The sequence below is a fragment of the Nerophis ophidion genome, linkage group LG02 (assembly GCF_033978795.1).
Source record: "Nerophis ophidion isolate RoL-2023_Sa linkage group LG02, RoL_Noph_v1.0, whole genome shotgun sequence".
In the NCBI taxonomy this organism is placed as follows: Eukaryota; Metazoa; Chordata; class Actinopteri; order Syngnathiformes; family Syngnathidae; genus Nerophis; species Nerophis ophidion.
Window position 1 is genome coordinate 4,323,042 of NC_084612.1, and position 15,222 is coordinate 4,338,263.

At 39.8% G+C, this 15,222-nt stretch overlaps 1 protein-coding gene across 1 annotated transcript in view; it reads left to right on the plus strand.

Annotated features, from left to right (window-relative positions):
• LOC133536195 (threonine--tRNA ligase 1, cytoplasmic-like) overlaps positions 1-15,222 on the plus strand; it is a 30,428-nt gene that overhangs the window by 5,149 nt on the left and 10,057 nt on the right. The window contains exons 3-11 of the mRNA XM_061876529.1: positions 176-262; positions 5,145-5,332; positions 5,408-5,531; positions 5,598-5,722; positions 7,846-7,963; positions 9,190-9,254; positions 9,357-9,435; positions 10,332-10,478; positions 10,757-10,855. Coding sequence (XP_061732513.1) covers positions 176-262; positions 5,145-5,332; positions 5,408-5,531; positions 5,598-5,722; positions 7,846-7,963; positions 9,190-9,254; positions 9,357-9,435; positions 10,332-10,478; positions 10,757-10,855 — 1,032 coding nt within the window. The remainder of the gene's footprint in view (positions 1-175; positions 263-5,144; positions 5,333-5,407; positions 5,532-5,597; positions 5,723-7,845; positions 7,964-9,189; positions 9,255-9,356; positions 9,436-10,331; positions 10,479-10,756; positions 10,856-15,222) is intronic.

Genomic DNA, 15,222 nt, shown 5'->3' on the forward strand with positions numbered 1-15,222 from the left:
ATTTAAAATTGTAATTTAGTCAACTAAACCGGCCGTATTGGCATGTGTTGCAATGTTAATATTTCATCATTGATATATAAACCATCAGACTGCGTGGTCGGTATTAGTGGGTTTCAGTAGGCCTTTAAGTCTATATTAAGTTGCCATGATGTCAATCACTGTTTAAATGGTGCAGGTGACCACCCAAGAAAGTAAAGCAAATGACAAGAACAAAGAGAAGAAGCAGAAGAAAGAGCCATCAAATGGATCAGCTGCAAAAGAGGTGACTATCCCACAGTCATCTATGTTACCTACTCAGTGGCATAGTGGTTAAAGCAGGGATCTCAGACACGCGGCCCTCAAGACGTTATTTTGCGGCCCGCACCTTCATATGAAAAAATTATGTTAGTGCGGCCCGCAAGTTTTTATAGATAGATAGATAGATAGATAGTACTTTATTGATTCCTTATGAATGGCGCTTGACAGCATCATATTTAAAATAGAATAGAATATAATAGAAAGTACTTTATTGATCCCTGGGGGAAATTCAGCACCACAGTTCGCTCACAATAGACAATAATAATAATAAATAATATAATTTATATCATATTATATAGATAAAATATGGATGATATACATATATTATACGTATATTCTACATTTAGGTGCAGCCAAGAAGGAACATATGCATTATACAATCTGATGGCTGTTAGTATAAGGGACCTCCTGTGTCGTTCCATGTTGCATTTTGGGAGTCTGAGCCTTCCACTGAACGTGCTCATTCTCTCCGCCAGGTCTGAGTGAAGTGGGTGGGAGGTGTTCATAATGGCTAGGAGCTTTGCTAAACTTCTCCTCTCTGACACCACCGCCAGAGAGTCTAGCTCCACTCCCACCACGTTACTGGCCTTCTTTACCAGCTTGTCCAGTCTGTTTACGTCCCTCGCTCTCAGCCCACTGCCCCAGCAGGCCACGGCGTACAAGAAGGCGCCCGCCGCCACCGACCCGTAGAACATCTTCAACCTCTTTGTACAGACGTTGAAGGATCCTAGCCTCCTGAGGAAGAGTGCCTCAGCGTGTTTTGACCCATTCAGCTTGTTGTCCATGTGTACTCCGAGGTATTTATAATCCTCAACCATGTCCACATCCACCCCCTTGATGGAAACAGGGGCCGTCGGAGTACTCCTCCTCCTTCCCAGGTCTACAACCAGCTCCTTGGTCTTCGTCACATTGAGCTGTAGGTGGTTCTTTCCACACCATGTGACAAAGTCCTCCACCAGTGCTTAACCCTTCCCATTTTTCAGGGGGACTCCTGAATTTCATGACAACCATTCTCTGGAATATCTTTCGATTTTCACCCAATCAATGTTCAGGTCGTGGTTTGATGGCATTGCCTTTAACGCCCGCTACAATCTGTACACACAGCGTGCCAGCCTAGTCATAAGATGTATCTGGCATTTGAACACACATGTAAGTGACTTCAAGACATACTTGATCAACAGCCATGTAGGTCACACTGAGGGTGGCCGTATAAACACGTTTAACACTGTTACAGATATGCGCCACACTGTGAACCCACACTAGTAATGGGTTGATGAAGCGTCATGAAGCGTTTCGACACATTGCAAAACTGTATTGACACTGTGTCGATACTGTGTCACTAAATACTGACATTTGCTGGACATTAAAAATCCCTCTAGGCAACCTATGGACCGACTCAACTGACACTGATTTTATGACCTGGTATATACAATAATATAAACCAGGTCATTGTATTTCATTTAGGATTATTTCATATCTTCATTTAAATAAAAATGTATTTTTACCTCTTTTAGATACAGTCAATAAATAATGTGAACATGTATCATAACATGGAAATATAAGAGAACGTGTTGTGAATTAGGATGCTTGTTGACTGAGAATTTTTTATTTAAAAAAAACAAAAAAAACAGTTTTTCCAACGTATTCAATTTTAGACGATTCCTCTTCTTAGTTATTATTTCACGGCGGAAATCTTTCTTTTGGCCTGAAACTGTTCCATGATCTCCGACGACGATAAATTACAAATGACCAATGACAGAAGTGCGGCGATTCTGTTGGCAGCAGCATCTCGTTGACAGACGCGCTTCCTTATAAACACAGTTTGGCGCACAGGCATCAGTTTGACACAGTTCGCGTATCGGTCACGTGACATAAACAGCTAATGATTTGTCATGTGACTTTCTAAAAGCGGTGCGGGGTTTTGCTCTATGAGCTCGACGCATGCGCCGATGCATCGGTGTTGCCGGACCCATCACTAACCCACACCAAACAAGAATGACAAACACATTTCGGGAGAACATCCGCATCGTAACACAACAGAACAAATACCCAGAATCCATTGCAGCCCTAACTATTCCGGGCTACAATATGCACCCCCGCTACCACCAAACCCCGCCTTCCCAACCCCGCCCCCCACACATTAACCCCCACGCCCCCCGTGTGTCGGTTCAGGTGGTGTATATTGTAGCCCGGAAAAGTTTTGTTTATGTTGTGTTACAGTGCAGATGTTCTCCCGAAATGTGTTTGTCATTCTTGTTTGGTGTGGGTTCACAGTGTGGTGCATATTTGTAACAGTGCTAAAGTTGTTTATATGGCCACCCTCAGTGTGACCTGTATGGCTGTTGATCAAGTATGTCTTGCAGTCACTTACTTGTGTCTGCAGAACATGTAGGTGGGCCGGTACACTGTTAGAGTGATGAATAGGCTGATGCGATGACATGACATGTAGAGGACGTTAAAGGCAGTGCTATCACGGCACACCCTTAATATTGTTGGTCGGGTGAAAATCGGGACAAATTCAGGAAAATAGTTGCGTTGGGAGGTGCACTGAAATTTGTGAGTCTCCCGGAAAAATCGGGATGTTTGGCAAGTATGTTGCTAGGGCGGGAAAGCCATTCAAAGAAGGTGAATTCAATAAAAAGTGCATGTTAGATTTTTATTTAGAAATCTTTTCTTGCGGCCCAGCCTCACTCAGTTTCTGCATCCATTGGCCCCCAGGTAAATTGAGTTTGAGACCCCTGTTTTAAGGTGTTGCAACGTTTGTTTTATTTTGTAGTTGTAGTGACTTCCTTCTGGTCAACTTCCTTTGTTTTCACTATATCGGGGTGTGCATGCAGGTGACGTCAAGGCCACATTGGGGCCTGTGCACGTTTACACTGAGTCTAATAAAAATCACATTTTACTTGCAGTGTAAACAGTCAGCTGGAAAAAATCAGATCTAAAATAAATCTGATTTGGGCCACTTTGGCTTGCAGCGTAAACCTGGTCTCAGTCAAGCAGCACTCCGGACGGACTCAGCCAAAACCTCGAAGTAATGTTGCAATTTTCAACACCAACAAAGCAAGTATGCTTGGTAGAAAAGACTCAAACATAGGGCTGGCCGATATGGCCTTTTTTAAAAATCTCGTAATTTTTAGGCCATGTCGCGATACACGATATATATCTCGATATTTTGCCTTGGCCTTGAATTAACACTTGATGCATATAATTGATTGATAATCACAGCAGGATGATGATTCTATGTGTCTACATTAAAACATTCTTGTTCTTGCATTAATATATGCTCATTTAAAATTTTCATTCAGAGAAGGAAATCACAACTAAGTCAATTGACCAAAACTGTATTCATTAAACAGTTATTAAGCAGTGGCACAAACGTTCATGTCATTTCCAAAACAGAAAGTGCAAGATTGTCAGAGACATTTTAAGTGTGAAATAAAAATGAGCTACATAATAGGAAATCATATAGTGTTTGTCCTTCACTATGTGGTAGGTTCTACCATGAATTAATTAACGTGGACCCCGACTTAAACAAGTTGAAAAACTTATTCGGGTGTTCCCATTTAGTGGTCAATTATACGGAATATGTACTGAACTGTGCAATCTACTAATAAAAGTTTCAATCAATCAATCTAAACTAGGGACGTTATTAAATTCTGTTGACTATTTTTTTTCATACGGTGTTGATCTGGAAATGTTTGCCTCTGCATTTTGATTGTGTGGCACCAAACGGCGATGTTGACATGCATAGAAAGCACCTCCTCATTCTCTAGCAGGTGACTTATCAAATGATGCTACATATTAGCAGTAATGCTACTTTTGGTAACAACGCTTTTGGCCCACACTTGACAAACTACGATTGTCTGTTTGACAAATTCCAACTTGAAGCCAAACCACCGCCAGACGATGGACCTCCTGCTGTTTTTCTTGGGAATTAATTCTTTCTTCATTGGCACCTTCTTTCTCTCGTATTACCACTCGCACGGCTCTGCTAGCATCACAGCTAACGTTACCCATGCCGCTACCTCTCTACTCCGCGAGGGCGTATACGTATGTGACGTTTGACGTGACAGTATGTGACGTATGTAAGGGGCGCTTGCTTGTCTGTGAGAAGGAGAGACAGGAAAGAGCGAGAAGAGCCTGTAGTGTAAATGCCCGCAGCTAAAAGCAACTGCGTGAGAACGTATACTCGAATATCACAATATAGTCATTTTCTACATCGCACAGAGACAAATCCGCGATATATCGTATATACCGATATATCGCCCAGCCCTACTCAAACCTAAAGTAAGGCTACACCCCTCCAATATGCGCTAGCTTCATGCTAATTTATATTGAATTTGTAATAGACTGGTTGCTGTTAGCATTAGTGATATTACATTGCGATTTCTGCATCTTCAAATTTGGTAATGAAAACTACAACTAAGCTGAAAGTTACAATCAAACAGGTAGTATGTAATAAGCACAATACTTACAATATAGACACTTTGTAGGGCGGAACATGACACGTTCAGCTTCATGGAAATAGCTTCTTCCTAGTTAGATGTTTCAACAATTCACCTTACTGCCGATGTTGCATGGTCACACAGTTAAAAGCCTGGCCCTGCTTATTTTGCTATTGGCATTAGTTATATTACATTGCGAGTTCTGCACCTTCAAATTTGGTCATGAAAACTACAACTAAGCTGAATGTAACAATCAAACAGCTGGTGTGTAATAAGAACAATACTTACGATATAGACACTTTGTAGGGCGCAACATGACACGTTCAGCTTCATGGAAATAGCTTCTTCCTAGTTAGATGTTTTAACAATTAACCTTACTGCCGATGTTGCTTGGTCACACAGTTAAAAGCCTGGCCCGCTTATGTTACCGAGCGCCTCAGCCTCTACGAGGAACTGAAGAAGGAGAGTGACGCCCTCCTGGCCGAGAGAGCGACCAAAGGTAAGCCCATCACTGTGGAGCTGCCTGACGGGCGCAAAGTGACGGGCACATCTTGGGTCACCACCCCGTACCAGCTGGCCTGTGACATTAGGTAAGTGGAACTAGATTGAAGGTTCTGAATAACATTGCTCCGCTTAAATAAGTCTTTTTTTTTTTTGTCCTACAGTAAGGGCCTGGCCGACAACGCGGTGATATCTCGCGTGAACGGGGTGCTGTGGGACTTGGACAGACCTCTAGAGCACGACTGCTCTTTGGAGATCTTACGCTTTGACAACGAGGACGCTCAGGCGGTAAGCAAACCTCAGTCAGACTTAATGCTGCCGCTAGTACGTTCTTATTTTCCTTGGTCTTTCAAGGTGTACTGGCACTCCAGCGCTCACATCCTGGGCGAGGCCATGGAGCACTTCTATGGAGGTTGTTTATGTTACGGACCCCCCATAGAGAACGGCTTCTATTACGACATGTTCCTGGATGGACAAAAGTAAGTGAGGCCTTGGTACACGGAGTAGCTCACAAAAGTAGGAACACTCTTCACCTTTCCACAACCATTTTTATTAGTCGTCCCTCCGTCAAATAGATCTTAAAATAGTGCAGCTTCACTACATCGCAATTTTTTTTTAAACGCTTATTGGCATTTTATTTGCATATTAGGTCTTATTTATGTCCTATATGTGTTAAAGTGGGCTTCACGGTGGCAGAGGGGTTAGTGCGTCTGCCTCACAATACAAAGGTCCTGAGAAGTCCTGGGTTCAATCCCGAGCTCGGTATCTTTCTCTGTGGAGTTTGCGTGTCCTCCCCGTGAATGCGTGGGTTCCCTCCGAGTACTCCGGCTTCCTCCCACTTCCAAAGACATGCACCTGGGGATAATAATAATAACAATAGATTTTTTTTTGTAAAAAAGCACTTTACGTTGAGCAAACAACCTCAAAGATAGGTTGATTGGCAACACTAAATTGGCCCTAGTGTGTGAATGTGAGTGTGAATGTTGTCTGTCTATCTGTGTTGGCCCTGCGATGAGGTGGCGACTTGTCCAGGGTGTACCCTGCCTTCCGCCCGATTGTAGCTGAGAAAGGGACCAGCGCCCCCCACGACCCCAAAGGGAATACGCGGTAGAAAATGGATGGATGGATGTGTTAAATTGCAGTAATTGTCTTATTTTCTATGATTATGTTGTGGCAATCAATAAAGGTTGTCACTAGGTTAATCATTTCACTACCATGAATTGATTAACATGGATCCCGACATAAACAAGTTGAAAAACTTATTTGGATGTTACCATTTAGTGGTTAATTGTACGGAATATGTACTGTACTGTGCAATCTACTAATAAAAGTCTCAATCAATCAAAAGGGGTGCTCAAAAAACTTAATTCACATCCAATTCGCAATTTTTATTCATTCCGATTCTAAGTGTATTCATAAGTTATGAGAATCTGATAAAAAAAAATACGTATATATTTATATACTTTTTTGCTTTTTCATTTTTATAAGTAGTATATTTTTGGATTAAAACATTAAAAACTATTACTAATATTACTATTGTTATTATTATTAATACTGTTGCCAGCTAGCAAATATTCACTACCTGGCAACTAGTCCGCAAATCGCTAGCCAATAACTAATCCGCAAATCGCTAACTGGCAACTAGTCCGCAAATCGCTAGCTAATAACTAGTCCGCAAATCGCTAACTGGCAACTAGTCCGCAAATCGCTAGCTAATAACTAGGGCGCAAATTGCTACCTGGCAACTAGTCCACAAATCGTCAGCTGCTAACGAGCGCAAATCGCTAGCTGGCAACTAGAGCATTAATCGTTATCTGGCAGCTAGTCCACTAATCGCTAGCTGGCAACTAGTCTGTAAATGGCTAGCTGGCAACTAGTCTGCAAATGGCTAGCTGGCAAGTAGAGCACTAAACGCTCGCTGGTTACAAGTACGCAAATTGCTTCCAACTACAGCGATAATCCCTAGTTGGCAGTTTACGTGCTAATCGATAGCTAGCTACTAGAGTGCTAACCGCTAGCTATCTTAAATGCTAACATGAATCCAGTAATATAGTTGTTTTGTGTTTGTTTGTTTTTTAACAGTATTTCTAAACAACACTACAGTGTGTTGGATCAATGTTAATGTGTATTAAAAACATTTTACTTTTGTGGAAAAGTATTATATATACACCTGCTCTAAAATATATCCAAGCTTACTTTCTATTGCTCAAGTAGGTTAATTATGTCTTCCTATTGAATATAGTTATAGTTTTTCATGAGATAGGCTCAAGCACCTCCCTTGACCCCAAAAGGGACAGGTGGTAGAAAAATGGATGGATGGATGGATGGATGGATGTTTAAACAAGGCAGAGGGAAGTCTGGGCTTCTCTGCTTAGGCTGCTGCCCCCGTGACTTGTCTTCGGTTAAGCGAAAGAAGATGGTTGGTTGGATGGATGGATGTTTAGAAATGTTTTAATTATAATACATGGACTTTTTTCACCTTACATTATATTGTATTTTTTTATGAGAGGATAATGTTTTGTGTTTCAAATCCCTGAAGATAATGACCCCGTTTAATAAAAAAAAAAAAAAAACAATTGAAATTTTTTGTTATCGTCTCCAGAAGTGTGTCCAGCATGCAGTTTGGTGAGCTGGAAACTTTGTGCAAGAGTGTGGTGAAGGAGAAACAGCCCTTCGAGAGGCTGGAGGTTACCAAGGAGACACTGCTGAAGATGTTCAAGGTGAGGGAGACCGAGATGTACTCTTCTAAATAAGAAGTACAAGAACAAAGGAGACCTCCTCCAAGGCTGAAATAGAAATGAGCATATGGCTACCTTCAATTGGAGTTTCATATCTTTCAGAAAGTTACACAATGATCACCGTCCTTCACATTTAATATGGATTTTCAATTTTAATTGGCTCAAATATTGTCTGCCGCTTTACCACACGCCACTCCTTAAATATTGCTGTGCGTATTTAATTATAAAGAAGTGAATTAAATATGAATTTAGTAAATATCATATTAATTAAATGTTGTTAAATATATATAAATATTAATAAAAATATTAAATAAATTTTTAGTTAATTCTTTATCTCTAACAGGTGGCCCGATACCCACATGTGAATGAATGAATGATTTAATTTCAATCAGCATGTTTATACAGATTTAATAATTCTTTAAAAAAAAAAAAAAGTAGCTAAAGACTGACATGATCTTGCTTTTATATGACCTAATCTACTTGCACTACATTAATATTGGCAAAACCCCGAAAAAAAAATAATTCAAATAAATTCTGAATGTCATCTTACTATGACCTAAAACACAAGTGTCTTAATACATTCAATTTTTTTCTGTAGTCACTAAACACATTATTCAAACATTTCTTTCAACATGCCAAAAGTTTGACAATTTTTGTTATTTCATCACAGCTGTTGCATAAATCCACTCCCAGTAAATGTCATTACCAAATAAATAAATTGAGTTGGATCGATTAATTCTGACCGCTTTCTAGATAACACAATTTATGTAATTTTCCTGGAGAAAATATCAGTATATCAATATTTACATATCATAACGAATGGTAGACACGACATTGCATATTAAAGCTGAATACATTTTATTTGAAAAATGTATTCATGCATTCAGAATAACTAACACGAAAATATTATATCTTAAAAATTCTTCACAATTATTTTTTTTAAAACCAAGAATAATTCTGTCTTTTAACGTTAATGAAAAAATGCATTTCTCCAGCTAATCACTTCCTCTAAACCTGTCACTCTTTTCTGTTGAATAGATAGTAAAATAGGCTACAATAGAACACAACGTAATTATCATTGTTGAAGAAACAATTGTTTTGAAAAAAAAAACATTACTGGCCGTATGAAGAAATATTGTAAGCCTTGGTGGAGGTTACTTTCTTGAATGTGTAGACAATTCTGTTCATGAGCTTTTTACGTCCTCCAGTACAACAAATTTAAGTGCCGCATCTTGAATGAAAAGGTCACCACGCCCACGACTACAGTCTACAGGTACAGTGTGTTTAACCGATGTAACATCAGGTTGAATTATAACACAAATGAAATAAATGTCGTCATTGCTAAGTTGGTTGTCCCCTTATGAATGTTCGATAGGTGCGGACCCCTGATTGACCTCTGCAGGGGTCCACATGTGAGGCACACAGGCAAGATCAAGGCCATGAAGATCTATAAGGTGAGCTGTTATGGAGTTTGTGTCTTTGTTACGAAAGCTTTTTATGGAAATCCAATTTATGTAACTGAATGTTTTGCGTTTGAATTTTGTGAATTGAAATATAAAATTATGCTGACAAATTCATTTAATAAAAAATTGTGAGACACGTGTGTTTAAAAATTCAGTGTCCTAAAATTCAGTGTGTAAAAATTAATTGTACAAAAATCCAGTGTATTAAACTATTATAGGAAAAAAGATTCCTTGACTTACACGCAATGGGTCTTAAGTTTTGAAACAACAAATAATTCTGCATTGATTGTTTTTTTCATTTAATTTTTAAATACTGACTTATTTACCCTGAATTTATATACAACAGTTTTTTTCACAGATTTTTAAAACACTGTATTTTAGCCAACTGAATTTTTAAACACATTTTTTCAATGTATTTAATGAAACCATTATCATAATTTGATGTGGAAAAAAATAAATAAAAATTAATTCCTTAATTTACCAGAAGTGATTTTTGAAGCAACAGATATTTCTGCCCTGATTTTTTTTGCTTTGAATTATTTTACTATTAATTTTCATAAATGACATTTTTTCTGCATTGAATTTATATTTATTTTTTTACACATTGAATACTCACTTAGTACTCACACATTTTATTTCATTTAAATTGTCAGCATAATGTGCTGTAAAAATATTCAGTTCACAAAAAAAATTCAAGTGCAAAAAATTAAGTTACATAAATTCAGTGTCCAAAAAGGCTTTTGCAATAAAGAAACAAATTAACCCTCATACACTATATAGCATGTTTTTTATAAAGTGACCACAAATGTACACATAATTGGAACCAGTAATATGTCTATCCATCCATCCATTTCCTACCGCTTATCCCTGTATTCTTCTTTATTCAGAACTCTGCCACTTACTGGGAGGGTCGCTCCGACATGGAGACCCTGCAGAGGATCTACGGGATCTCCTTCCCTGACTCCAAGATGCTCAAAGAGTGGGAACGTTTCCAAGAGGAGGCCAAGAATAGAGACCATCGCAAGATTGGCAAAGTAAATTGGCGAATGTTCAGAGTGCAATACCTTTTTGTACCAGCAGGAACCACTTTTTTCCATTGATTTCAACTGCTGTGATTCATCTGCTTGCCCCAAATGGTTCCAGGCCTGGGAGGCACAGCAGGAACCCCCCAGTTGCCACTAATGACCACACGCTTCCATATTAATAGCTTGTGTTTTGTTGCATGCACTGTCACGCTGAGCAGACCTATTAGTCAGCACCCTTGAGTTTCATATATTATTCAAATGATATATTTTTATCTGTACTTTTCCAGGACCAGGAGCTGTTTTTCTTCCATGATCTCAGTCCTGGGAGTTGCTTCTTCTTGCCACACGGAGCATACATCTACAACACCCTCACAGAGTTCATCAGGGTGAGCAACGTGGCCCAATCAATGTCTTAAACAACCTTTTGGTGTAATAATTTATAATTTTGCTTTGGAAGTTATGGGTGTACATGGAACAGAATGGAAATCTCAGTCAGGCCAAAAGAAAAAAAATAATTGGTCAAGCTTCATAGAGACCCGCCTCTGTTATATGCTTTATGTATTATGTAGCATATGTCAGCATTTTTAACAGGTGGAAAGAAATTGTCCTCCTTTTAGAAAGATTCCAGGAATATTTTACCCCCCCTGGGGTCAGAGGAAAGGTGCTGTCAAAATCATATTAATGAATTTTAATTTTTTTTTTACACTTTCAAAACTTACATTTTTTATTCATCTGCGGCATGTACATTACTGATATTTACAACTAAATTAAAACAATATGTATGATTTTTATGCATGAATTGTCATCAAAAATGTACACTTAAGACTTTAAGGCAGAGGTGTCAAACTCAAGGCCACAAGATTTGGCCCGCTATGGGATTTTTATGCAACCCATCACTAGATTTTTTTTTCATGTAGACCACCACATGATTTAATGTGATCCGCCATGTGATTTTATGTAGCCCGTCACATGATTTTTACATTGCCCGTCATGTGTGTAGAATCTCGTGATTTTATGTTGCCTGTGTTCGGTTCGGTTCATTTGATTATTTATTTCATTTAACAAAAATTTTAAAAAGGGAAGAAAAATAAAACAAACAAAAATAAAGCAATTAACCTGTCATGTGATTTTATGTAGCCCGCCACGTGATTAATATGCTGCATGCCAGGTGATTTTATGCATCCCGTCATTTTATTTTTTTACGTGGCCCGCCACATGATATATTGTGGCCAGCCTGGTGATTTTTTTTTAAATTCAGTTCAGTTAATTTATTTATTTCATTCATAAAAAAATCTTACAAAGGAAGAAAAAGAAATCAATCAAAAATATAACAATTAACATAACATTGCCTGTCAGGTGATTTTTGGGCAGCACGGTGGGACAGAGGTTAGTGCATGGGCCTCAAAGTGCGAAGGTCCTGAGTAGTCTTGAGTTCAATCCCGGGCTTGGGATCTTTCTGTGTGGAGTTTGCATGTTCTCCCCGTGACTGCGTGGGTTCCCTCCGGGTACTCCGGCTTCCTTCCACCTCCAAAGACATGCACCTGGGGATAGGTTGATTGGCAACACTAAATTGGCCCTAGTGTGTGAATGTGAGTGTGAATGTTGTCTGTCTATCTGTGTTGGCCCTGTGATGAGATGGTGACTTGTCCAGGGTGTACCCTGCCTTCCGCCCGAATGCAGCTGAGATAGGCTCCAGCACGCCCTGGGCCCCAAAAGGGACAAGCGGTAGAAAATGGATGTAGCACGTTGCATGATTTTATGTATCCCAACACGTGACTTTTACGTGGCCTGCAAAAGGCTGGAAAAACTCAAGTTGAATGTACTGCATGTAAATGCATATGTTCTAAACTTTTTAATATAATCCCATAAGGCAAGAAGATGGTTATCAAAAAAAGTCTTCAATATCTGCTTGTCATCTTAACTTACTATTTCAACTTAAGGGTTAGTGCGTCTGCCTCACAATACGAAGGTCCTGCAGTCCTGGGTTCAAATCCAGGCTCGGGATCTTTCTGTGTGGAGTTTGCATGTTCTCCCCGTGACTGCGTGGGTTCCCTCCGGGTACTCCGGCTTCCTCCCACTTCCAAAGACATGCACCTGGGGATAGGTTGATTGGCAACACTAAATTGGCCCTAGTGTGTGAATGTGAGTGTGAATGTTGTCTGTCTATCTGTGTTGGCCCTGCGATGAGGTGGCGACTTGTCCAGGGTGTACCCCGCCTTCCGCCCGATTGTAGCTGAGATAGGCGCCAGCGCCCCCCGCGACCCCGAAAGGGAATAAGCGGTAGAAAATGGATGGATGGATGGGTGTTCCATCAAATCTGTATGTGGAAAAATACAACAATAAAAAACATTTGCCTATGCAAATAGTCTAAAGAAAATATATGGTTATATTCATTGTTACAAGCAGCCCACTGAGGGTATCCATAATTGCAATGTGGCCCTAAATAAAAATGAGTTTGACACCCCTGCTAAGAGTTTTTAATGGGTTCCTCTGCTCTTATAGCTCAAACATTTTGCTCAGGCTCATTCCTACTAATCAGAAGTGTAATGTTTTTGTTCATTTTATATTATGCAATGTTAGTCATAACACCTAATTTATTCATGAAAAACACCAAATGTGGATTATGAAGTACAGAATGAATGAAGAAAGGATGTTGATTTAATGTTTTATCAGTAAGGTTTCATAAACAAAAACTCACACTTAGGTGCTTCTTCAGCAACCTTTCATTGATGCTGTGCTGCACAATCATACACTATCACTTTAACCGTATACTGATTGTTTGAGATAGGCTCTGACAGTGAGGTCGTTAAACTTCAGACCGCTTCCCGTTTAAACGTTGTGCAATCAGCAGGGTCTTTAACTCTCGGGAGTCTTTGACCTCGCGGATGTGGGCGAGCACAATAGGAGGCGTTACGTAATGGCGCAGCCACACAGGTGCTTTCTTTCCACTCAGGCAAAAGTGCAGACTTTAAAAAGCCTGTGAGTCTTTAAATGGTGAAAGGCGGTCACATTATTGCTGATTTATGATAATGTTTATAATTTTGCACTTTTGGTGCAGGAAGGCAAAGACAAAGGAAAGGAAGAATGACTGTAGGAGTGTCTTAAAATAGTCGACTATTTGACAATTTGATTTCAAGGCGTCTGATTCTACTATCAACATTGCAGTCCAATTGTCAGGCATTGATGTAGGTAGTTATGTAACCAAGGCGTACAGTGCAGGTCTGTTGGAAGGATATTTCAATATGGTGGACACGTTGGCTTATACCAGACCGAATTCCCCCATCAGGGGTGTAGCACGCTGTGCCATCACATGCCTCGGCCCTGGTGCGATACGCCAGAAATTGGAAAGCTTCGACCAGTTTGCTCGGGCAGGAAGCCTCCCTCACTGCTCGCCACTGGCAACGGCGGTGATGCTTCTGCTTGTTCACATACAGTAACTTTGCCACGGAGTTTACTTCCTCTAGATCAGTGTTTTTCAACCACTTTGCCGTAAGTGTGCCGTGAGATACAGTCTGGTGTGCCGTTAGAGATTATCTAATTTCACCTATTGGGGTTAAAAATGTTTTTTTCAAACCAGTAATTGTAGTCAGTGCTGTCTAGAGCTCGGCAGACCAACCACGTAATACTCTTCCATATCAGTAGGGGGCAGCCGCCAGCTAATTGCTTTGTAGATGTCGGAAACAGCAGGATTAGATTAGATTAGATAGTACTTTATTTATTCCGTCAGGAGAGTTCCTTCAGGAAAATTACAATTTTCAGCACAATCCCATTCAAGATCAGACAAACATTACAGGGAGACAGAACAGGAGGCAGTGTGAAGGTAAAAAAAAGTATCCAATGCTTAAACCAAAAATAAACAAAAGTTGAGTGCCCATAAGAAAAGGCATTGAAGCTAAGGGAAGCCTATGCGGAACGAAACTAAAACTGAACTGGCTTCAAAGTAAACAAAAACAGAATGCTGGACGATAGCAAAAACTTGCTGTGGAGCAAAGATGGCGTCCACAATATATATCCAAACATGACATGACAATTAACAATGTCCCCACAAAGAAGGATAAGAACAACTGAAATATTCTTGATTGCTTAAACAAAATAGATGCGGGAAATATTGCTTAAGGGAAGACGTGAAACTGCTACAGGAAAATACCAAAAAAAGGAGAAAAACCCACCAAAATAGGAGCGCAAAACAAGAACTAAAACACTACACACAGGAAAACAACAAAAAACTCTAAATAAGTCATGGCGTGATGTGACAGGTCATTACAGTACACCTACTTTGAGACAAGAGCTACAGTGATGCATGGTTGGCTATGGTTTAAATTCATATCCAACAATTGCAACAACAACTTTTTTACTGTCAACTGAGTTTTGTTTTTTTAATGATTTCTGCTGGTTGTGTGCCTCTGGATTTTTTCAACGCAAAAAATGTGCCTTGGCTCAAAAAAGGTTGAAAAACACTGCTCTACATCAAGGATGTCCAAAATGTGACCCGGGAGGCAGGCTTCAACCTTTTTGGAGCCAAGGCAAAGCCTGTCATCAATTACTCACCAGCATTAACAGTCGTTTGGTGACAGAGTGGCCGAGGTCAAGGTAATCCAACAGTGGTATCAAGATTACATCATGGCTTTAGAAAGCCAACACAGGCCTGACTTTTTCTGGATAATCTACAATGTTCCAGTTTTTTGAGATAGATAAACACTTGGTTTTCAATAGGACACAATAGTTTGATTAAAACTGCCTGTCCTAGCTTTGA